The sequence below is a fragment of the Corvus moneduloides genome, chromosome 10, assembly GCF_009650955.1.
Source record: "Corvus moneduloides isolate bCorMon1 chromosome 10, bCorMon1.pri, whole genome shotgun sequence".
NCBI lineage: Eukaryota > Metazoa > Chordata > Aves > Passeriformes > Corvidae > Corvus > Corvus moneduloides.
This window is the reverse complement of record NC_045485.1, coordinates 8,570,917-8,596,023: the sequence shown is the minus strand read 5'-3', so window position 1 is coordinate 8,596,023 and position 25,107 is coordinate 8,570,917. Positions and strand designations below refer to the sequence as shown.

The 25,107-nt window shown below is 46.3% G+C and overlaps 1 protein-coding gene across 4 annotated transcripts in view; it reads left to right on the top strand.

The window, feature by feature from the left end:
- Positions 1 to 2,154: 2,154 nt before the first annotated feature.
- The window catches only part of PAX3 (paired box 3), a 74,793-nt gene continuing 51,840 nt past the window's right edge, over positions 2,155 to 25,107 (top strand). For 2 of the 4 annotated variants that reach the window (XM_032120101.1, XM_032120099.1), the window contains exons 1-4: positions 2,155 to 2,461; positions 3,349 to 3,584; positions 4,937 to 5,063; positions 5,735 to 5,869. In XM_032120101.1, the coding sequence (XP_031975992.1) occupies positions 2,377 to 2,461; positions 3,349 to 3,584; positions 4,937 to 5,063; positions 5,735 to 5,869 (583 nt within the window). In that variant the 5' untranslated portion in view covers positions 2,155 to 2,376. Of the gene's footprint in view, positions 2,462 to 3,348; positions 3,585 to 4,933; positions 5,064 to 5,734; positions 5,870 to 25,107 lie in introns of all 4 variants that reach the window. The other 2 variants (XM_032120100.1, XM_032120098.1) reach the window with 1 other exon arrangement.

Here is a 25,107-nt window from a genome sequence, read left to right as displayed (position 1 = left end):
ATGAGGGGTCGAGGCAGTCCGCATTCGTGCCTCTCCTTGCGTGGACGAGGATTACGGCTCGAGCATCACAACGGCACCCATCGCGATGGGTAGGAAGGGTTTCTGCTCCCATGATCGGAGCCGCAGTGGTACCGGTGGGGAGCGAGGTGGCCACGGGGATGCTGTTAGCGCCGGGTGCACTTCGTGCGGCCCTGCTCCCCGCCGCGAATTAAACCCTAAGGAGTTTCGTCCCTTTTTTCCAATAACATTTCTACCGACTTCCTTCCTCCAGTAAAAGCGAGTGGCGAGTGGCGTGGCGTCGTTTGTGGAGCGACGGCTAGGGCCGCACGGCTTCTGCCACCCCGGCTCGGCGGGGCCGCCGGCCCGGGCACTCCCGCGCTGCCGCAGGCGCTCTACCGCCCGGCTCGGCCCGTCTCTCACGGGGCTGCGTTTCTATAGGGCTCGCTAACGGGTTTCCCAGAGCTCCGGCCACTGGCGTGTTTGCAGAACACAAACGCTTTGTGAAATACACGCTTTCACAGCATGCGAATTTGTCCTGCCAGCCTTTTCCTTGGGCTGCGGGAGCGTTCCCGGGCAGCACCCGGTATTTGGATCTGTTTGTGTGCATTTGAAAGAGAGGGAAACCGCTCGGTTTGGTGGCCGGCGCGCGGGGCTGGAGAGAGAGAGGGACCACGGGCTAGAGCCTCCCCGGCGTGCAGCGGGTGCCGGTTCTGCTGCGGACCCCTCGCCCCCCATTGCGGAGCGGGGCCCGACGAAAACTCCGAGTTTCCCCGGGGGCCGCGCCGTGCTACTGCCGGTCCCTCGGCGGCCGGTTCGCTTATGATTGAGGCTCCGGAGTTCTGCCTAAATAACACGTACCCCCGCCCTCCCTGGGGCCGGCCCCGCAACGATCGTCCGCCTCGTAAAGGGGACGCGGACTGGGAACCCAGAAAACACTTTCCCTCCTCATTTCAAAGGAAGAAACCTGAGCGATTCTCATCCTTTTGATTGATTAAGGTCTTGAATAACTTGAAGCTCGGGAGTGACAGTTCCTGAATAGACGATTGCAAATAAAGAGCCCTGTGGAAAGCCGGGCTGGCACTCCGGAGTGTAAAGGAGGCGAGTTTGCTGGCACTTACCAAGTTATAAATAAAAGGCCGTGCACAATGGTACCTTCTCTAAGGACAGACAGTCTTTACAACACTCCTGGCGTCATATCCTGCTGTGGGCACTCCAGCTCCGAGGCAGACTTTACCTCTTTTATTTTTCCAGCAGTTTAGTTTGAATACTACAATAAATTCCTGGGAACAAACGCTTGTTAGTAAGGCTTTAACACGCACCGTCTCGCACCCATACACACTCACATATAAACGCTCACGCACACGCATGAAACGCAGCGACACCCTTGTCCCACCGGTTTTTAAAGGCAGACATCCCCACGGAGATCTCACTGGCAGCTCTTGCTTTCAAAACCGTAAGCACCATTTGCTCCAGAGATATTTCTTCTGGAAGGAGAGAGTTTTCGGTAGTACTTTCGATTTCAAAGTAAATAAGTAAAAGGAAAGAATAAAGGAAGAAGCATTTTTCCTTAAAATGAAAAAGGTTGTTCCCCCCACCCCTCCGTTGGTTCTCGGGGACCAGGGCCAGGAGAAAAAACGCTTCATGGCAGCCAGATGGGGGCTGTCCTGCGGAGTCCCGCAGTGACATGGGATCCTGAGCGATGCGATGTCCAGGCCTCCCCGGCTGGTGCTTGTCTCCCGGGGCTGGGGCGGCCGTCGGGGCATCGGGTAGATCCCCATGGCCCGCCGCCCTCTGCTTGCGGCGAAAGGGCCCAGCACGGCTCTGCCCGCGGGGTCAGCGCGGGGCCATGCCGTGTCCTGCAGTGCGGTGCGGTGCCGAGCCGAGCCGAGCCGAGCCGAGCCGCGCGGTGCCGGTCCGGTCGCGCCGCCGTCGCGCCGGCCGGGGCGATGCCCGAGAGCCGCCGCTCGCCCAATCAGCGGGGGCGGCGCGGCCGGGCCGGACGGCGGTGGCCAATCGCGGCGGCGCCGCCGCCGAGCCGCGCCGGGCACGGAGCCGATAAATGCTCCCGGCCCCGCGGCCGCCGCTCCCCGCCGCACCGGGGACACCGCCGCCGCCCCCCGCCCCGCCGCCCGCCAGCCCTCCCCGCGCCCAGCCGCGCCGCCCGGCGGGGCTCCCGCCCGGCCCCTGCCCTCCCGGTGCGGGGCAGCGCGGGTCACTGACAAAGGGGTAGCGGCGGAGCTGCCTCCTCCCCGCCCCTCGGCGGCATCCCCCACCCCCTCCGGGACCGCTCCTGATTCGGCGGGGCCCGCTGACAGCGCAGGTCTCCCCTAGATCAGCCCTCACCTGGATATAACCCTGCTGGCCGCTGCCGCCGCGATGACAACTCTGGCCGGAGCTGTCCCCAGGATGATGCGCCCCGGGGCCGGGCAGAACTATCCCCGCAGCGGGTTCCCGCTGGAAGGTAAGGCCGCGCCTGTGCTGCTCCAGTTCGGGAAAGGGATAATCGCTCCATGCCGGGACGCCGGAACAAAGCGGCCCCCCCGGCCCGCCAGATCTGGCCCACGGAGGACTCCAGGACAGCCGCCCGGCCCGTGCCTGGGCTGTCAGAGCAGGGATTTGTCCCAGGACGGACACGGCTCGGGCCACCGCAGCCGGCGGCTCCGGCCTCGTACCCTGCGAGGGGCCCGTCCCGGGAGCGGGAGGAACCGACCGGGAGGTCGGCAGCGCAGCCGGCCCAGGCTCTCTTAGTGGAGTGGAGGGTGGTGGTTTGGGGAGCTCAAAGTTCGGGTAAAAGTTAGGAAAAAAAAATTAAACTCAAATAGAGGCAATGCGAATCGAAAGGAAGTTTAGAGCCGTGGCACCGGGCCACTGCAAGTGGCCGCCCTTAACCAAGGTATCGGCGGTGCGAGGGCCCTGCAGTGCCGGGGACTATCAGGCCCCTGCCCGAGGGAGGACGGGCGGCTGCGGCGGCTCCCCCCGCCGCTCCCGGGCGGCCGAGCCGGAGCCGGCCCCCGCGCCGCCGGGGACACTGCGGCCTTCCCGCATCGCTTCCCCCTTCTCCGCCGGAGTCGGGCGGGCTCTGAAAGCCGGCTCCGGCTGAGTGCAACAGGTGAAGCCCACGGCCTCCTCCCTCCCCTGTCCGCCGGGCCGGCGGCGGGGTCTCCACGGGAGCTGCGGGCCCTGGGCGCACTGCGGGGTGGCGGGGCAGGCGGGGGTGAGTTGCCTTATAGAAAATCAACGACAAAAAACCAATAAAAACAACAACAACAAAAAAGATGCAGCAGGATCCGAAAGAGACGTTAACTCCATTTACCCCCCCCCCCCCGCCTCCCTTCCCTCCTTTTCTAGTCTCTACCCCTCTAGGCCAGGGCAGAGTCAATCAGCTCGGAGGAGTGTTTATCAATGGCAGGCCTTTACCCAACCATATCCGGCACAAGATAGTGGAGATGGCCCACCATGGCATAAGGCCCTGTGTCATCTCCCGCCAGCTGCGAGTGTCCCACGGCTGCGTCTCCAAAATTCTCTGCAGGTACCAGGAGACGGGCTCCATCCGGCCGGGGGCCATCGGCGGCAGCAAGCCCAAGGTGAGCCCCTCCCGCCCGCCCGGAACAGGGCAAACCCCGGCCACAGTGGCGGGGAGAGAGGTCCGACCGGGACATAGCCCGGGCTGGCCGGCACCGGGGTTTACAGTGGGGACGGCGACAGCCGGGAGGGCCAAGGGGACTTGCGAGGCCGGGGGTGGGCGCAGACACTCATGGGGCACAGCACCCTAGCTGTGTCCTCGCCTGTTGCTCTCAAACTTCCCGAGGCTTTAGAAAATATTGTTTGAGTTCTTGGCAATAATATACTTTTAATTAAGGAAATGCTATTTAAAAAATCTCAAACGAAAATAGGGCGAAAAGCGTGGGTTTTTTAGCGCTTGGCTTCCCAGAGCCCCGCGTGCCCCACGCTAATTCCCGCAGGAGCACAGGCAGGCTCAGGGCTGCGGGACGGACCGGGACGCGACTGGTCCGGTGGTGGAGCTGACCCAGCGCGGCTGGATCGGGCCCTCCCCGGTTTCTTTGAAAGCGCAAAAAAACGACCCGTATTTCTGTCTGTCTCTTTACTTCTCCTGCTGTTTACTTTTTCTCCCTGCTCTAGAGCTGCGTGTATTTATAGCTACGCTAACGAAAAGTTTGCGCTAACAATAATGGAGACTAAATTTTTTCCCAAGAATAGGCTTCTCTTCCTCCTCCTCCAGTTTTTCTTTCCCACTAAAGCGAAGTAAAGGCTTGAATTTTTATTGGAAGTTGTTGCTAGATTCCCCCCCCTCCAGCCCCCGATTCTTCTAAAGTAGTGAACTGATGCCTGAACTTTTCCTTTCGGTGTTAGGAGTAGAGGTAATTTTTTATAAGCATGTTACTCGAACGTAATGTTATTGCAGCCGGGAGATCATTCTTTATGTTTGTTTTTGAGCTTTATTTTCAAATCACGAGGCTACCAAAGAAAAATACCGGTACTCAAATCTTTCCGCGTTTTTATTACGCTGGTTTTTGTTCGGAGCTGCAAACTTTGTTCAGCCGAAACTTTACTGACCTGGAGCTTCGTTGTCCGGAGTCCTCCGCTGGTCGCGACCTGGGATTTTCTCGGCCACACGGCAGCCGGTGTTGCCTGATTCAGGGCTTTCCCTGCCGAGGGCTCTGTCCCACCTTCCCGGTAGCCTCCCAGGATTTTCTGGGACGCTTCGTTTAACACAGAGGGTGTTCGTCTTATGCGGGCCCGTTATTAACTTGTGTGTCCCCTCTTATTTCACCCTGCCCGCATTCGGGTGTTTAATATCGGCGTTTCTAAGTGGGGCCAGTGTCGGCTCTCGCTGACGACGGCGCGGGTGGCTCCGACCACCCTGGGGCTCTGGCCCTACAGACTGTGCCCGCTCTCCTTGTCTTTACTGAAGCAGGTGACGACGCCGGATGTTGAGAAGAAAATCGAGGAATACAAGCGGGAAAACGCGGGCATGTTCAGCTGGGAGATCCGGGACAAGCTGCTGAAGGACGGGGTGTGCGATCGCAACACGGTGCCGTCAGGTACGGAGCGGGGGTTTCAGAGGGTCCCGGAGGGTCGGGAGCGGCCTGGGGAGGGTAGCGCGGTACCAGGGTGAGCCCCGTCCCCTCGGGATCGGAGCCCCGGGCCGGACCGGTGCCCACAGAGCAGCCGGCGTTAGCATGCGGTGCCTCTGGCGCGTCCCGGGAGGATTCCTGCGCTCGGCGGGGTGTTTTCAATTAAATTGCAACTGCATCCCCCTCCCCTCCTCCTCCCGATGCTTCCCCGCTGTCCCCTCCGGGCTGCTGCAGCAGGAGGGCTCGGGGCTTGCCGGAGACACGGAGCTGGGAAGCCGGAGATGGGGAGCAGCTCCCTGTGCCTGCCGGTTGTTTGCGGGATGGGATGGGGGGCACATGGAGCCGGAGCAGTATTTGTGTGGTGTCTGCGGGTTTTTATCACCCACTGTGCGGGCTCGGGGAAAAGAAAGTTTCTCGGGAGCCGCTGTGCCCACGCTGGAGCGTGGTGCAGGACGGTGCTCCCTGAAACCCCCGCGGGGACCGGAGTGGGTAGTTGCCTTCCCTAAGTCCTGACTGGCAGTGGCTGAGGGATACGAGCCAGCGGCACTGATGGGGGATTCAGCTCCCCGGGTCGGCCCGAGAGCTGCGGGGAGCTGCTGGGGACGAGGCGGTCACAGCTCTGCACTTCCCCCCTGAAGTGAGCTCCATCAGCCGCATCCTGCGGAGCAAGTTTGGGAAAGGTGAGGAAGAGGAGGCTGAGCTGGAAAGAAAGGAGGTGGAGGAAGGCGACAAGAAGGCCAAGCACAGCATTGATGGCATCCTCAGCGAAAGAGGTAAAGTCCTGTTTGCCCCTGCTCTCTGTGGAGCCCTGCAACGGGCCAGTGCCAGTGCCAGTCCCAGCTGCTGGTGGCTATCACTCCCCTTCTCCCAGAGGTTGTCCTAGGGCCAGCGCAGCGGGAGGTGTAGGGCAAGGAGTGAGCCCTGACAGCCTGGCTGCCACATCCCATCGTGTCCCATTTCCCCACCGGAACGATCCTGCAGTGTGCAGGAATGGCACAGAGGTTGGAACAAAGATGGGAGTCACTGCTAGTTTGGCTTTCAATAACCAGGGAGCAGGGAGGGTTGGAGCGATCACAGAGCCCCTCGTCATAGCCATGCAGGGGCTCCTTTCCCAAGCCAAGCAAAAGGCTGCAGCTGCATAGAAGGGACAGTTGCAGGAAAAAGCTGCGGAACCCCGAGTCTCTGCAGTCTGAACAGGGCAGGGAGCCACATGTTTTGTTTTTTCTGCTCTTAAAACTGCTGGGAAGAGCATGTGTTGGTGTTTGGCCAGGGACTGCGAGGAGGTTGCAACCTGAACAAGGCGGAGGTGAAGGGCTGCTGCGGGGGGACAGCTGCTGCTCCCGCTGAAGCCGTGCCTGGAAGTAGTGTGTGGAAGTTGCTGCCCAGCACATGCACAGGCACTGGAGAAGGCGAGACAAAAGTACCAAATGAGCTGGTCAAACATTTGTACAACTTTTCCAGCTTTTACAAAGAAGGCCTTCTATACACAATCTACACTTGGAGATGAACTTGGAAAACAAAGAGGGGGGAGTCCATTGAAACTCACACTTTGGCTTTGCACAGACAAAGCTTCAGCTAGCAGCAGCTTGATGTGAACAAAAGAAGGCAACCTTTTTATAATTCAAGGAGAAAAGAAGAGAAAACAGCCCCACAAAAGGCTGAGAAAAGACATTATGGGCTTGCAATGAGGGATGAATTATTCAATGAGCCCCTAATAGCTGATGCTCCATGCAGTTTTATGGACTCTCCATCGTGGAAAAAAAAAATAGCTGTTTTTAGAGAGAAAATATTTATAGCATTTCTAGGCATCAAGGGATGCCGGTGTCGTTCAAGGACAACTGAAATCCATTCTTTGACAGTACAATATGTCCTTGTTTTGTTGGAACAATCCCCTAAACCCTCCTAAAACTTAGTTTTCAACTGTTATTAAAACTTTCAGGGAAGTCTTATCTTCTACGTGTCTGTGTTTGCAAAGATGTGTATAATACAAACATGCAGAAGATGCTAACAAAATTAGAGATTTTAAGGCCAGAAGGAACAGTTTGATTGCCTGGTGTAGTTGCCCGCATATGATCAGTCCAGAGTTTACTCCAGCATCTCCCTCAACAGAGGATTTTTCCAAGAGGGATGTACACCAAGGTCAAAAATAGCTAAATTCAGTGCCCTAGTTGTTAAATATCTAGCTTTAATGCCTTCTTGAATTTCTCAACAGAGATTAGAAACAGAAGATAGTAAGCCTTGATAATATCACTGCTTTATGGAACAAAGAGCGGTTAATAGAGACAGCAAGAGAAAAAATATTGTTATCAATATAACCCATCCTTCTGTTTCACTTTGAAACAGTCTTCCTGTTCTTTGACTGTCTGCCCTTTAAAGTGGGGCTCCTGATTTATCATGAGTCAGTGTCTGGGTGCGTGGCTGCCTCCCAGCAGCCCAGGGGAGCCCCAAAACTCTTGCAGGAAAACTGCTGGGGCCAGTGGTGCCTTGCTGCAACAGGGGCTCACTAGTGCCTCCCAGCAGAGTTCTATGAGGAGGCTGCATTCCACCTCCTGATGTACCTTCTCCTTCACTTTCTGTGGATGTGTCTTATTTTGTTTGTTTTGAGTTCAATCAGTAGCAATTTTCCCCTTGATTACATAGGGTAGTATAGCCCTCTCCTGCCCTGGGCATGCAGGTTTTTGCTGCGTGAACGTGACCGGACAGTTCCGTGGTAACGGCAGCTTTGGTAATCCCATCTGTTCTGTGACAGTGGCGGGGAAGGATTGGCAGTGTGAAGGAGAGTGTGCTCTTCCCCACAGCAACGCCTGCTCCCCCTCCCTGACTAGCAAGCTGTTGCTTAATCTCATTACTGGAGTGGCTGGGATGCTGCAGTGCGACTGTGCTGCTGCTCCAGAAAACATTTGTTGCCATACTCATGCCCTGCATGGAGTGTGATACTATAGGGACCGCACAGCACTGAGACCATTACAAGAAAAAAATAACCATAAAGGAAGCCCACCACTACTTTGTGTCTGACCAACAAAAAAAAGTTCTACTTCAACTCCCCTTGCCAGCTGAGGATCTTTGATTTCATTCCATCTATAAAAATCATCCTGCTCTCTTACTGAAATAACTGGCAGAGCTCCGAAGGATTTTGATGCTGCAGGATCATATTTGCCAGCACCCACCAGCTTGGCTATGAGGCCTGGTGTGGCAGAGGGTGCCTGCTGACAGCACGTCTCAGATGCCCTTTCTGACACCCGGGATGCTTGCAGAATGTCCAAAGGGTATCTGTGTGCTGCACAGCAAAACCCTCAGGCGGTAGCTCAATGCTGAGTGCTCCATGTTACAGAGGGAGGCCTTTTGTAGCTCTGCCCTTGGGGGCCTGAGGTGTCCCAGAGCATGGGTGCCAGGGAAGATTACGGCATCGGTCAGAAAGTGACTCCCAAGGCTGATCATGAGGCAAAGTATGGCTCTTCTGCTCAGGAGCACACATTAGTGCTGGACATTTGCTGGTGCTGCCTGAAATCCCCTCCTCGCCTGGGCCTTTGGGTGGCTCAAGGAGTGGCATTTTTTCCAAAGATAAGGAGAACGGTTGTCATTTTAATGGTAGCTAATTCAAGATTCAGGGAGTATTTACAGCAGAGTGGAATTTGAGAGAATGGAAACATGACGTTTTTAAAAAATGTGTGATAGTGTATCATTGGGATTTCTCCGACCACATATATACGCGTAGGTAAACTTTTGTATGCTGGGTGTGATTCTGTTTCAGCCTCTCTTCTTGGATACTTACATGTGATTCTCACACTGTTTACAGATAACGCATGTGCAACTCTGTACGTGCTGTATTTCAGTGTTTCTGCTGGTGTCACCCTCAACCCTGATTCTGGGTATATATTTAAAGAAATCTTGATTGTAAGAGTGTGTATCAGGAGGCTGATAGCTCTATAATAGCATATCTGTATTTCTGCATGTGTGATAATCTTTTCTTAAAGGCACAAACCATAAATAAAGAATATGAGAAAGTTTTGTGCCTTTATGTGGCACATCAGGGCTTATTTTTAGCATAACCACTACAGAAGAGGGAGTTGCTTGTACCTTTGGTGGGAGTTATGTGCGGCATGGTTTGCTGACTAATCTGATAGCTCCCCCCTTCATAAAATAGTTGTTGTTTTCTGGCAGGAACCAGTGGCTTTCAGCACTGCAGTGATGCAGAGCTGGTCCTCGGGCCCGCTGCGAGCGGGCTGGGGCAGGGGCCGGGGCCGGGACCCCCCCCCCGCTCGGCCTCAAAGGGGGCCTCTGTTCCCAGCTAGCGGAATTGGCCCCCGGGCCCTGTCCTGGCGGATCCTCCCCCAGTCATGCGTACCCGTCCAAAAAGGGCCCTACTCATCCCAAGCCTCTACCCTTGGCTGTACTGAGAGCAATTCAGGCTACAGCAGACTAAATTGCCTCCTTTATTTTCTTCTTACTTTCATCTTGGACCAAACCCTTCCCCCCCCTTCCCTCCCCTTCCTCTTTTCTTTTTTTCTGTGTGCCTGAGGCTCACATTAATACAATTTCGGCACCACCCCTATTTTAGTGTGTGTATGTGGGGAGTTTGAAGGGATAGGAAAAAAAAGGACCTTAGCACAAAAGCCCTGCTCAGCAGCTCAAAAGTTCAAGCTGCTGCTGCCTCTCTAGCTGTGTGATGCTTTTCCTGTTTGTGAGTTTTGGGAAACATTTTTGCTTTGTACTGTAATGGAATTAGAGGACAGATGCTGACTGTAAATGGGACACGCGACTACCAGCCCCTAGCTTAAATATTTAGATGCAATGTTACAATTACTGACTTGATGCATGAGGCTTTGAAGTTGTGGCACATGATCTAAAGGGTAGCTTCAGCTAGATGGGCTGGCAGATGTTTTGATAAGGGTTGGTCAGTATCATGCAGCCAGTTATTTTTAGATTGCTAAACTAATAAAGACATTTTATTAAGGGAGAAGATTAACATGGAGGCACCAGATATCAGTTTGAGTCATTCATTTCTACACCGTAGACTGTTGGGTTAGTGGCTGGAGCATGGGATGAAGCAGATGCTGAGTTAGATTTTGGTTGCAGGGGTTGTCCTGGTTTTGCTCCAGTGTCCTGTCCCAGGGCGCAGTGATAGGAGGACTTACGTGCTGTGTGAAATGCTGTTGTGGGCCGAGAAGCACAGTTTGTTCCCCTGCTCAATGTTCATGGTAAAGATTCACTTATTGAATGAAATGTGATGGCTGTGGCTGCAGGCAATTATCTTCTTGAGCCTGAAATCTCTCTATATAATTTGGTCACTAGCAGGTCTAAGAAATCATCTCATGTCACTTGAACAGTGTAATTTCTGAGGCTCTCAGAGCTGACGAGAAAATAGTGCTTAATTAAGCAAAACTCCCTAGTGAGTCCAGAATTTGGCTCAAGGCAGATAGTGCCAACTATATTTTCTGTCTTTTTCCCCTTCTCTTTCCTCATATCTTAGTAGTGGGAGCCCAGGCCCAGGTAGAAAAGCCAGGTGTTGCACAAGTGCAAATTTGTGCAGGTGATCCCACGCAAACCCAGCACAGCTTTGTTTCTTCTGCCTCACCCATAATCACTGTGGGGCTCTGGGCCAGGCTTCTGCTTCCATATCATTGTTCTGAGCTAATAATAATAATAACTGATGACCTGAGTAATGAATAATGATCTCACCATCAAGTGAGAGTGTGATGGCCCAGCATGCTGAGCATTTTTAAAAAGGTGCTAAACGTTTGAGTTTAGGGTGACTTCAAAGTGGAGTTTGCTCTTCCAGAGCTGCCAGGGCTCTGCCCTCATGTCTTGAAGTGGGGGATTTTGAGGAGAGTTCTGATTGTCACACTAACTGCAGGCTAATCGTCTGACAAAAGCACCAGTAATATTTCCAGCTGTGGGAAGAAAGGGTGTTAATCTAGCAGCAACTCTCTGAAGTAATACATATATACATCATATCCTTTGCTTGAAATCATGATTTTATTAATGGCTTTGAATGTTTTGCCATCTTAGAGACACTTTCTTCAACTTAAAAGAGTCAGAGCCTGTTCAAGCAGAATTGCTGTGGGCATCCTTTCCAGATTTTCTAATTGTGTGTATCTAGAACAAAGCCGAATGTTATTTTAGCAAATGCCAGGATTGCTTCACACACAGCAGTTGATTCACTTGAATTTGTATCCAAGTTAGCACTTTATTTGGTTGCTTTGAAAATCTTCATTAGATTTACAGGGTATCATTCTGGAAAGGCTGAGGCAATAAACAGTTGGTTGACTTCAGTGTGGCTAGGACTTCCTCTGAGAATGTGATTTATATATTTGGCTTTCCAGATTCTCCTGTGATTGCAGAATCTGTGATGCCAGTAGGAATTTACCATAATAGACATCAGGCTTTTCTTGAGACCAGCTCTGTAATGTGCTGAGCAACTGTGGTTCTGGGAGAAATCGCCAGGTTTAGGATGTAAGAGGGGTTTACTCGATTGGGCACCAGACCTCCAGTCCTGCAGATGAGGGTTATGATGACGAGTCGTGAGGAGTCCCACTCAAAGGGCCTATTCATGTGTGTAACGTTGCTCACGTGGGCCGGGGCAGGCAGGAATGGGGCCCAAATTTGTTCTGTTCTGTTAGAAGAAAGTACCCACTGCACAAGAGGGTGACTCTAATCCCAAGTGAAACTCTGGCAAAACTCTCACTGAGGGCAAGGATCTTTGTGTCTGTGTTTACACAGAGGTAGCAGTGGAATCAGCAGACAGAAGTTTTAATTAGATAAAAAGCTAATTAGCAATTAATGCTGTAAGTAAAAGCCAATACCGATAAAATCCTTAAAAAGAAAAAATTCCCATGTCTGATTTTGAATAGTGATTCTCCATTGTATCAGTCAAAGACAACACTTTTATCTAACACTTATTTGGGGAACGTTTAGTTTGTTTTGGTTTACCTATCGATAAGGGTTGGAACAGGATTTAGGAGAAGGAAGCCAATAAAGCTGATAGTGATAAATTATCATGAGTCCCCAGAGCTGTGTAATAAAACTGCATTGGGAAATGAAGCAGAACTACAAAGTGCTCTCTGGTTAATTTAAGAAGAAATTGAGTGAAACACAAAGCAATAAATCAGAGCACGCCAGTCAATGCAAATTTCTCCATGTAAATGTCACTTTAAATCCTAGGTAGCAAACACATATGGCCACAGAAAGAACAAAATATAGAAATAAAAATGCAGGGTACTTCCAAATGGTCCCTGAACACTGAGCTCTCTGGCTAATAAAAATGATGTACAGTAATGTAATTCACCACAAGACCTTGTTTAGCGTAGTGTGAGTGTGGCATTTTACTTTACTTGCCCTGGAGTACTCCTGCCCCATGCTGTTAAACTAATTCAGTTTAAATCACTCTGCCTAGAAAAAAAGTGAAGCATAATGAAATTAAAACTCACTGAGGACACATTAGAGTTAAAGTGTGTCATGTGCTGAGATTATTTAGTTGGGGGAGTTTGATGTAATCGTTGACAGGTCGTTTATTCATCCTAGTAAATAAAGATTCACGAACTATTAAGAATGTGCATATATAACTAGTAAGACAGTAAAAGGCAATTAAGCAGTCAGTTTAATGTCTTATCTTGCTGGTTGCCCTACAGTTGTTTTACAACTAGGAATTAAAATTTGAAAAGAAATTTTCAGTGTCCCTGGCCAAATATTGATTAAGTAGTTGTTTGCTGATGCCATTGTAGCACATAAAAAGGCCACTGGTTCTGCCCCTTGTTCATCTTCCATTGTTGCTGATTCTTAACCTCGGAGATCAAAGGAGGATCATTTCAGTTTATCTGTCTTGGAAAATCATTCTTTGCTCCTAAACCTGTATGGATTAATGGCCAAATTGTTTTTAATGAGATGTGAAGTTTGAATGGAATCCTTATTTTTCATGGTCTGTTGAATGTATACACTGTATGCTCTTACAGTTTTGTGTTTTGTTTTTTTTTTTTTCTTTAGCATTACTGGATTTGATTTTGTTTTAATTGCTTTATTTTTAGTATACAGTGCATTGAAATGTTACTATTGTAGCAGGTAAAATACAAAGTATTTAACTGAATTTTACTAAAACTAATTTTGTTGCAGGTAATCTTTTTGATGAGTGTAGCCTAAAGGGAAAAAAAAAGTTCTCTTTGTATACCAAATCACAGAGGAGATAAATAGTCCAATAAAAGCAAGGGAGCTCGAGAAGCCAGACCATTCTCCAGACTGGGCTCTCAGAATAAAAGGGACACAAACAAGCTTGCAACATTTGTTTGGTCATTCTCTTCAGTTTGGATTTTATGTATCCTACTTGCCCCAGCTAGGATAGTTGTGCTGTCCCTTCTCCAAAAATGGGAGAAGTTGGATCGCCGAGGCTGTGCAGAAAAACAAGCAAGAGCCCTTGAGAACAATCAGGTCCTTGTTGCATGGCAGAAAGTTATACTTATTTCAGAGATAGTAAAATATATCCCACCACATCCTCAGTAGAAGAGGTTGTGCAATCTGGAAGTGTTTTCTTGTCATTATGATATGAATTCTCATCTAAATTGTGTGGTATGGGAGTGTGAGATCCAGGTCCCACTGCATACATTAGACACAGAAATTTAGCTGCACAAACAGTTGTAAGAAGCCTGGTAAATCCAGAAAGCCTCTTCTTGTGTTGCACTGATTTTTAGGTGACTGGGTGGGTCTCCTCTGCTGTTGTGAAAAACAGCAGAGTAAAGGATAAGACCAAAAATTGTTAATCCTCATTTTCTCACTTAAATACACTGTTTCCATTCTGTCTGGTTATTGCTGATTAAAATATCAGTCTGTGCATGCTTTGCAAGTACTCAGCTACTTTAGGAGACGTTTTGTCCCAGAGAAAGAGCTAACACTCTTTGAAAGCATTTTAGATAGATTTCCTTAAAGTCCATGAACTCAACTTTTTGTTTCCATGGAGAGCTGTGGTGAGCACAGTGAATAGCCATGCTACGTTTTGATTTTTTCTTAGTGGATATTTGCCTGGTTGTAGACTTTCTGCCAAACATGATCAATGTTTATATCATGCACAAGCCCATATAAGGACCAGTCCTAAGGATTTTTATACTTACGATATGCCTCCTGTTGGATGTCTGATCTGAAAATGACTATGTAGTAATTTCTTTATCAGATATATTGTCACATAGATCACTGTGGTTTGAATAGTACGAGGAATAAACTATCTGTGGCTGACATTTCTGCAAGCAGACAGCTTATTCAGCCTCTGTCAAATCTTATTCACCTTACTTAAATGAGTAGGACTGTTCATGCCAATATAATCGGAATCTCTTCCATGTACTAGCCCAGAAAAGCAATAGCAACCACAGCTCTTTTGGCAAAATTACTCTTCACTTTGTTAAAAACGTAACCAATGTACAACACATCAACCCCCTGCGAGGCAGTAGCACCAACGGTACTCAGTGTAACCAAATTGTACTTAAAACTGCTTTCCACCTCTGTTTTTAACTGTCTCAGAGAAGATGGAGATGAGTGTAGACAGGCTTTATAGAAACCAGGCTAGTGGAGTAGCAGGGAATGCTTCCACAGAAAATCCATTTCTACTGAAGATGGTGTGGCAGGACTTCCTTTTTGTTTTGACCTAAGGGCTGGCTGTTTGATCTGGTGTGAAGTACTGAAGGGTCAGAGCATGCGGTGCTCATGGGCCCCAGTAAATACTCTGACACTTACCTAACCCCTCCTGTCAGGCTGAGTGGTGAGAAAAAACTTGCACAGAACTAGCTGGAAGTCAGGACTCAGCTGGTTTCATGAACAGCAAAATAAATTGTTTTCAGAAGGAAGGTGTTTTAACAAAGAAAAAAAGGAAGTGAAAAATATTTAGTTTAAGAAAACGGAAAGTGAAATACACTGTTTCACAATGAAATCCTGAAAAGTACAGATTTTGGAAAAAAAGTCTCTGGAATTCCATTTACTAAGAGATGAATCAAGTTTAACTCCACTGCAGATGGTGAACTGATGCTGGTGTGTGAATGAACACTGAATTACATTATCAGTATTTACATAGAAGAAGAGATACTTCCAAACAACTACTAGCTAAGGAGTGATGGTTTAAGTAAACAGTCATCAGATTTTTATGGTGTGATGTTAGGAACGGAAATCGACAAACTTTTTCTGTAGATTTCTAACACGTGGTGCAGAGAAAGGCATCATGTGTACCTCCCTTGCTGTATGTGGTGGTGATTCCCTGTATGGTATATGACTTCACTGTGTTCTTTGTCTGTGGAACTGGAAAATAATAGAAGAAAACATTTAGGAATCTATTTAGAAGATTGTACAATAGATGTCACAGTTAGGAAAAAGCCCTGTGGGTTCATCCCTGGTTTAGCTCAGTTGATTTGACCTGCTCTCTTTTAAACCAACAGGCTCAAGCAAAAATGCTCAAATATTTGGCAGCTACACAGAAAACCACACAAACCCCTGTTGCTTTAGTACCCACAGCTTGTTTTCCAACAAATACAGTGTTGCCGTTTGAAAACCGCTTAAAACTAACTGCTTGTCTACCTCTTCTGAACATGAGACTGGCTTGAGCTGCATGTTGTGTGCACTGGGGCAGGGACTGAAGCAGCCAGAAGCATTGCAGGGTCTCAGGATGCTCACATGTCTTGGTGAAAATGCAAAATGGCTGCATACAGCAGACATATTTTTAATCTTTTTATTATTTTCATCTCTCTCTGTTTTAAAAGTTTCTTGAGAACAAACTGTATTGGCATTTACATCGGAACAGTCCTGTGCTCTCAGCAGGACTGTGCAGGTTACTTAGCACTGAATTTGGCTCTGTGTGAAAGGTCAATTACATTCCAGATTTGAGGGAACACCTTCACTTTCTCAGACTTAGCAAGACCTTATAGTGCTTATAGTTGCTGGTAAAGAAGAGAATTGACACAGCCAGTAAGCATAGTTAAAATGCTACAAGGAGAGCAAATTTTAAAAAGCTGCTTTAGAGAGTGGCACTTAATTTTTCTAACATACGATTTAGCAAAAAAGGGCAAACAAACCCCCCGTGGCTCTCTGCTGTAAGGAACTCTGTAACCAATCTGCTCCATGAGTCCTGGCAGGGTGGGAGGCAGTGCTGCTTGCTCCCTCTGATTTCTGGCTCCTCCCTGGCTGAAGGAGGCACGCTCTGTCCCCCTATACAACATTCCTGCCCTCAACCTTTGGTCCTAATCAACACAGCAAATGAAATTTTTGGAAGGAAACCATGTAATTCGAATGGTTGTCAAACCCTACCCTAGCATGGGTGTAAAGAGGGCTTGTCCCCAGGCTGTAAGAGGTCACTTGGCCAAGGAAGAACTTAAATCAGAATTCAAAGTTACTGTGCTTCGCCTGTATTGGCGGTCGAAAAGATGGAGTGATGATTGATGACATAAATATTTCTATTAATCTGACATCAGGAACAGACTTGTCAGCCTCAGAAGAGTAAGTCAGAGACAGAAATTTAAAGTGAATACTAAAAAAATCCTAAATATAGCTAGTATCTGAATCCTGGTAATGATAGCTATAAATAAAAAATAAAACGCCCCAGAAAAGTGTTAAGAGGGGTGAAAAAGAAGATCCTCCAGGTGATCAAAGAGTGTAGGAGGAACTCACCTGTTCCTAATCTTGAGTGCTACCGTGCAGAAAAGCGCTACTCTATTAAAGAAATAGGCCACGGGGTGCTTATTTTTTGGCAATTGGTTAGCAGAGGGAGGGGCTATGGGATGGTGGGTTTCCCAGGATGGCAAGGCGGGAACCCCTTTGGATGCACTTATGTGTAACTTCTCCTGTTTTAGCCTCAGGGTATTTGTGGAGTGCCGTGCCCTTAGGGTGCCTTGGGCCCCTTTTCAGGGCCGGATCCTTTGGTTGAAAGACCCATTGTGCCTGAGTGCGAGTTTGAAGCAGTGAGCAGAGTCCTTGCAATTCAGGGCTGGGTGCATGGCTGGCTCCCAGCCCAGGTGGGAGCTGGGGCTACCCTGTTTCTAAACCAGGAAGCTCCTTGCTCTGCCCTTTTCTTCCGTGAATCTTGCAAGTGATTTCCTTATATTTATTGCGAGGTTTAATGCTTCCACAGGACCGTTATGTTCTCAAGGTGGAGATGGTGTGGTCACAGTTGTGCTCTGTAGGTGGTGTTTTGCACTAGGTGACATTCAGCTCTTGGAGTGAATGCCTCAGGTCCCTGTGATTTGGGCTAAAGGGCTTTCTCCCACCCTTGCACAGCTGGTGCTGGTTTGCTGCTGTGGAAAAGGGGCTGCCCAGGGCATCTTTCCGTAGGCTTTGTCTTTCTTCTGATTGGGCTGTGGTGAGTGTGGTTCTCCATCTTTGAATTGGACCAAGGGATCTTTTCTAATACCCCTTTTGAGTAGGAAGGAGTGACCTTGGTGACTAATGTGTTTGTAAGTAAGTGATAAATACAAACAAACAAGAAAAAAGTGGTTATGGCAAAATTGGTGCTGGAAGAGTTGGCTTTAGTTTGAAGGGGAACTGGTTGGAGTTGGTACAATTTGCTCTGTGTGTCTTGCAGTGATTTTTGCATTGCTTGTGCCTGGAGCCAGCTGAGATAGGACTGCTCCTCCTTCCCTGTTACTGGTCTCTGCTGCTCCTGTGTGGTCAAATTTTCTCATTGTGTCTGTGGTGGTTTTTTCTTTTTGTAGGTTTTTTCTTTTTTTTTTTTTTGTATTTTGTGTTGCTGCTTTTTTTTTTTTTTTAAATAAATGGGACCAGTGATATTTTCCTTCCTCAGTTGTATTTCCAAATGTCTGGTGTTCAGGAATCAAAAGTGTTCCATAGGTTCAGCTGTCATAGTTCATCTGCTGAAACTGCAAATCCAGATGGAATGATCCTCTAGAATGAATGCTTTGTGGCTAGATAGGATTGCAGCCTGTCCTTGGAGGAGTATTTGGGCTTTCAACTTTTGGGTTTGCAGAGTTGGGGAACACCAGGGGTTGTTTGTAGAGGGGTCAGTGGGTACTCTTTTGTCCAGTGGCCCATGGTGTGGACCACTTAACAGATGCTGCGAGCCCTGGCACAGAGAAGCAGGGGTGTGCTTTGGTGAAGGGATAAAGACTCTGCACCTTTATTTTTAATAGTTTTATTACTATTTTTTAAAGCTAAAGCAGATCAATAGCTAGTGTGGTCTGGGATGAATCCAGAGGCGTCACCTCAATTTACACTGAGGCTCTGAGCCACAATGTATTTACTGGAGTACAGCAGTAATTGATGCATATATTTTGCTAGTTTTGCTGAGTCTCCCATGAATACCCTGCAATTCTCTAAAATATGTGGTGTGAAAAATATATTCAATAATATATACAAATAATCATTAGTTCTAAGAGAGTATTTGATGCTTGAAATTTATGTGGTTGTGACTGGGCACACAGGTTTTGCACTGGTTTCTCTTCTACCACTGCTGTTGCATTCACTAAAAATATGTATTTCCTGGATAGCTGCCTAAAATTTTGTGGGTTTTTTTCTTCTCTTTTAAAATGATATTTATTTTTTACTATTGTACTTGTTAAAACAGAAATATGTACTGAGCAGAAAAAGGAGACAAAAATCATGCTTTAGCCGTTCTTTTGTTGTACATTGCCAGTATATATAGTTTAAAACTGTAGCTTTCCCTCCTTATGCAAGAGAATGCATTTCTTAGTGGTGGGAGCTTGTGTTGCACAGGCTGACTGCAACAGAGATGAACTACTTTGTTTTGATTTTAAACTTTTATTAAAAGAAATCTGTAATTTATTTTATAAGCATTCTTCCTGACAAAGAGAAATAGTCCAGCAACTTGGACATGAAGTTATGAGCCAAAAAACTGAGGAGCCAGTTGCAATTCATAGACTGGCTTAAGCTTGTCAATAGGTCTTAAAAAAAAAAAAAGTTTTTAGAGGTAAAACTGCAGTAGAACTTGGAATAAGGCAAGATTGTATTTCTAGAGTTGGTGAAACAAATATTTTTTACTGATTTCTAAAGTTTTGTGGAAAATGATGTTTTTAGTGTACTCCTTAAACAGTAAATTTATAGGTTTGGTTTTGTGTGTTTTTCTTCTTTTTTAACACCACTAATTCCTCTAATTAATAGTGTCAAGCATGTGAGATTCCTCATAAATCTGAAAAATGGACTATTGAATTTAATAGCAAGACTTGCATTGTCTTTAATGAAATTTAGTCAGAGCCTAAACAGAAAGGGGCTTTTTCTGTCTCTCTCTTTTTTTTTCTCTTTTTTTTTTTTCCCTCTCTTCTCCTTTCCTTGAGGCAGAAAAAGTTTTGAGTTTTTCTGAGGAAACTGAGGAATTCTAGCATTCCTGGGCATGAGAGGAGAATACTGATTAGAATCAGGCAGAGAGCAAGCAGGTGCTGAGCATGTTCATTGCTTAACCCCCTGCCCTGCTCCTGCATCCCTGCCTGACCCAGCGGACAGACCCCGCAAATAGCAGCAAGTTGCCAGATGTTGGAGATGTTTTCAGTAGGGTGATTATTCACCAGGTCTCGTCTAAAACCAGGGGGTTCCTACAATGGCTGTTTTCATGTTTAAAGCTGGGCTGGGTAAGCTATTGGAGACAGTGTTGGGGAAAAATACTGTATTTCTGGGAACGAGTGCTGGCTGCTCTGCATCTGTGGTATCCCTTTGCAAAAAGTAATGCAAAAAACTAACAACCAGAGTAGATTGCCTGAGGGGGAGAAAGCTGTCTATTTTGTTTGTTTGTTTGTTTATTTTTATGAACAAAAAAAGATTTTATGGGTTAGAAACAGTACACCTTAAAGAGAGCTGTGTTTAAAAGTTAAGACTCGAAAGCTTTTGTCTGGAGAATAATACGCTTGGTGTAAAGAGCGGCACAATGGAAGTCTTTTCTTCCAGTTATGTATGGACGAGCATCAGTCAGCCAAGGAAGAACTTCAAAGGCCAAAGTGAAAACTTGCTAGGCTCTTTCTTTCCTGACAGGTTCTTCTTGAGGTAAGATGGGGAGAGCTGTTTGTGCTGGGAACTGGAGCTGTCCTCCTGTAGCAGGGGAGGTAATAAATCATGTGCAAACTGAGGTACCCAGCTTCAACTATATCTGTCTCCAGCTGATTTGCCTTTTTGGAAGTTACTAAACCATCCCATCTCATGAGTCTTTTATTGCTTATTCATAAAGGAGTCTCAAATTCCACTTCTGCCTTGCTGGAAAGGCACCACACCAGATGGAGGGGGAAGATGATCTATTTCTCTGCCTCCAAAAAAAATGTTAATTATTCATATGCTGTAATTTGCCTTTAAGGTGGAGAAATAGCCCCAATGTGTTTTAATATAAGTGGTCCAAGGATATAATTGCTGTGCATTAAAACAGCAACCGAACTTCATGTCTGCAAGTATATATGCAGAGTGTCAGGGCTGGTAAAGGACATGCTTCTGTGATAGGAAATAGAAACTCCAAATAGCATCCAGAGAAATCTCTTTAACACAACCTTGCATCATCATTTCATTTTATAAATTTTATTATTTTTTTTTTTTTTCTTAGGAATTTATTTACGGGTTGTTAAATGCTGCAGTCTAGAGTTATCTCATTTTAAAATGGGTTTGAGTAGCAGTTTTAGTGTTACTTGTGAGGCTGTGCTCTGGAGGCACCACTGTAGAGAAGTGTGTGTCACATCAGTCTTTGTTAAACCAGAGGATGTCTGATGGAGAAAGCAGCTCTTCTGAGTTCCCAGGAGCACAGAGCAGAGCAGTCTGTACTGCAACCCCAAACAGTGCTGATGCTCCTGCTAATGCACACAGGGCTATTCGCTTTCTGGGGAGTGGGGTAGGGAAGGCCAGGCACCTTTCAGTGGAACAAAAGGAATCCTGTAGCATCTTGTCTCTAATATTTGACAAATGCTCGTACAGGTGAGTGGGTAACCCCTCTGCCAGCCCGTGGCCATGAGCCGTGTGTGAGCATCAGTGAGAACCACTTGTGCTGCCACAGACCCAGGGGCCAGGCAAAGCTGTGGGAGCAGAGCGCTGGGTCTGCTTTCTCAGGAAGTTTGTAGCAGTTTTTCTGAGGTTCGGGGAAGGGCAGGGTAGGGTGTTCTCAAAGTGTGCGTGGTGCAAGCCTGGGTTTGGACTTCAGTGCTGCAAAGACAAGGCTGTGGGGTTTTTGTGTGCTTTCTCTGTGTTCCTATCCTGATCATCCAGCTGTGCCAAACTTAAAATTTGAGTCCCTTTCCATGACAGCCCTCATTCATTTAGCTATGATTTAGGCAGGGAAGAAGAACCAGTAATTAGGAACAAGCTGGCAATACTTTGTTCCAGTAACTGTTTCATGGTGTGTTTGAGTTGATGGCTGCAAGAATGGAAAATAAGTCTTTGGGATGATGTGGAAGATCTCTCTTTGCATGCTCTGTCTCTTGGCTCGAGCCTGCTGTACATGCTCGGGCATCCTTGGCTTCAGTTAGGCTCCTTGAAGGAAATAGAGTTTCTCTGACAGTTAGGTTCAAAATAAATGATCTGCCCACAGAGGCAGCAGTTGTAATATTTGGTAGGGGTGCATTGCATGACTTATCCAGAGAGACTCTATGGGCTGCTTTGAAGCCATCAGTGGAAGGTAACAGAAAAGCCAGCTTAGTGTTGGCTGGCTTAAATTTCCTGTATAAGGGTTTGCACACATATTGAGGAAAAATTCTGTAAGTGAAGAAAAGACAGGTTCCCCCTGCATTAATGATTTCAGGTGAGTTCAGCTTCACTGCTGAGAAAATTTCATTTAACAAAGCAAAGGGGTGTTTCACAGAACAAAGATGTCCAGTTGTGGGAAATGGTCATTTGAAACAATGATACTTTATAATAAATTTCAAATGTGCAATACTGCAACCGATGATTTTTTTTTTTTTTACTTTCAGCGTAACCCAATGCCATCTAACTCCCTGAAAATCAAATCTATGAACAATTACTTATAATGAATTTTTTCTTTCATTTTGGGAAAAGGGTGAAAGAATAAATAGGATTTAGAGCCAAAAATGGGACAATAGGCTTGAATTTGGTAGAGTGTTGCCAGCAAGATTTTAGTTTTACAAAAGTAAAGGAAAGAGGAGATTTTGGATTTTGGTTCTGTTGTGGGCTGACAGCATTAGACCCTTAGTGGGAATCTGATAATAGTCCTTGTTTTGCATCAGCTGTACAGAGCTTAAAATACATTTGGGAAATGAAAGTATTTGGTTCCCACTTTCCTGGAACAATTTTAGGCTCCTTTGACTTTCCTGCTGGAAAAGTTCTATATCAGAATATTATTTTTACCCTATTTCATCTCCAAATTTAAACCACTCTCTGTTTGCTAGAGATTGAGATAGGGGAAAGTTGGGGACTAGGAGAGATTCTTATTTTGCTGCCACTTTCCATCAGATGCTCATCACTCATGGAGTGCCACAGGCACTTGTAGAATGAGTCTTTACAGGTATCAAAATAGAATACAAACCTGAAAACTTGTCTGACAAGTTTCTGTTACACAAATATTCAGGAGACATTTGGGCATTTATCTGTCTCTGCCCTTGATTGCATTGGGAAGAGAGATGGGTAAAGAGCTCAGTGTCAGGTTCAGTACACTTAGATTCAGCCACCATTATCTACTTTTTCCTGTATATTTCTATAGTTGCTGTGTATCCCTGATTCAAATTCTAGTAAAAGAACAATTTTTAATCTACTTTAGCTTGTTTTGTAGGTTACAAAGAGTAAACCAACGTAATCTGAGATATTGACTTAAAAACTCTTGTGGAACAGGAAATAATGGACTGAGGCATTACAAATTTATACTTTCAGATAGATTTTCCAATAAACTGTCAGGAAATAGTGCTATAGTATAGAATATGTTTTTAGATCAGATGCTGGACTGGGCATCAAATTTGATGCCTGCTGCTGTCAAATCAGAGTGGTTCCTTTGTGGAAGTCCCTTGATTTCCAGGAATGTAAGAGAGATCTCAACCTGGCTGTTGGAACATTTTGTGGTTTGAATAACTGAGGACTTTTTCCTGAGCAAGAGCATGTAGGATGTACTGCCAGATATTGGATTATTTGTGTTATAAGGTCAAGTTATTTTTCTAATTTTTTGGGGGGGATAATAGTTGCTGTTTATAGAGAATCTCATTCTATTTAATAATATAAAACAAGTTATGGAATCAACAATACCATATTTTGGGGAAAATTTGAAAGATTTCTGGTCACTTTTAGTACAGCTTCTATACTAAGGTGGTAAAGCACACTTTAGTGTGATGTATGTGCCTACAGATATCAGTCTCCTGAATGTATTTTTAGGGAATATAGTAGATTTTAAGGAATGATGCTCAGTAACTTCTGCTTGTTCTATGTGTGTGTCACATTTCACACGTATTCTGCAGATACACACAAACAGTGAAGCTGGGGCAGAGCTGGGTCTGACCAGACACATTGCTTGTGCAGCCAGAAGAAATTCATGTACTTGGTACAAAAGATGAGTTTGTAACTATTTAAGCAAAGCTGTACCTCTTTTTATTAGTAAAAGAATGCAAATGGAGGCTTTTCTGCATATTAAACACTTTTTTACTGCTCAGAGGGCTTGCTGTCAGCACCCATTAAAGTCTCCAAATTAAAATAAAAATAAAACAAACAGCAACAAACAAACCCCTTCAACCCTTGAGTTTCAAACAAAACCAATTGTATGAATATGCTCTGTGGGGCAGATAATTAAGTAAAGTAGGTTATATCCTTAAGACATTCCTCTGGCACCCCTCCATGTGAGCACTGCTAATATCCTTTGAGTTACTTTTTGCTATTGTCTTTCTAAATACTATTTGGAGGTTGTGCTGCTCTGGAGATCTCAGAACTGTTTTTTCTGCTGGGAAGACACGAGTCCACTGAATGTGGAATTCTGTCAAATCATGACAATTATGGCAAAATTTTGTTCTAATGAAAACAAAAGGAGGAATTCAGGCTACATAAAATCACTCATTTCAACATTTGGCAGAACTAAATATTTTTGCTTGTTAATTTTTAAATTTTATTTGTAATTTAAAAATTTTTACTCTTAGAAAATGAAGATTAAAGACCTGATTATTCTTCTGTTTAGAGACAAAATGAATGTATTCAAAAAGAATTTTCCTTTGCAGTTTTCTAGTGTTGAGACATATTCAGATTTCTCTGAAGAAGGAAGACAAATGCCAAGATACTCAAATTCTTTGGGGACAGTTTCTCACTCTACAAAGTGTCCTTTAGAGGGCTGACTGAGAAGAAATGTCAGAAGCAATATTTTCAGTTTTCTTTGCCCCACCACCCAGACTCTGGTTTACACAGGTCAGTCAGTCTGTGGGACATGCAGAAGTTGGCAGTCCTTGCAGGGTGAAGTAAAGAAGTGATTTTTGGGGTGGTGGTTTCCTGTGGTGCTGCTGTGCTCAGAGAGAACAGCACCAGAGCTGGAAGGAGGGCCTGGAGCATGAGCTCTGACTTTCTCAGCTGGGACAGTCCCTCAGAGGAAAAGAGGCTGTCACAGCAAACAGCAGGAGTACTCGTTTGCACTAGAGCAACATATTCTTCTCACCCGTGAAGTGTTAGTATTGAGCAAATTTGGTTTGCACTTAGCTTAAAAAGAAGCAATTTATGCAATAACTGTAATGTTTTTTTTCTGTTTGTTTTGCAGATTTGTGTTAATTTAAAATCATAGGAGCTGTTGAGGGAAATAGCAGACAACAGCAAAGCAGTTAATTGTAACTGTGCAGTGGTTTGAAATAGAGACATGAATATTAATTATTTTGAAGCTGCCTGACGTATAAGCTGAGTTTGATTGGAGCTGCTTCTTTCTCTCTCTTCCTTTAGCATTCCTTCATTTTTTCATTCTTTTGTCCACTTGACACACAGCCTCTCTAAAGTGGTTTTGCAGAAACTGTTGACATGATCCCTGAACATTTTTTTCCATGGTGTAAATTGCTCCCCCAATGTATAACCTGACTTTTAATGAAAAGATTTTTCTATGCTGTTTCAAACAGAAGAAATGTCTGTTGGTGTAAAGGTGTGGGTGGAAAGATGG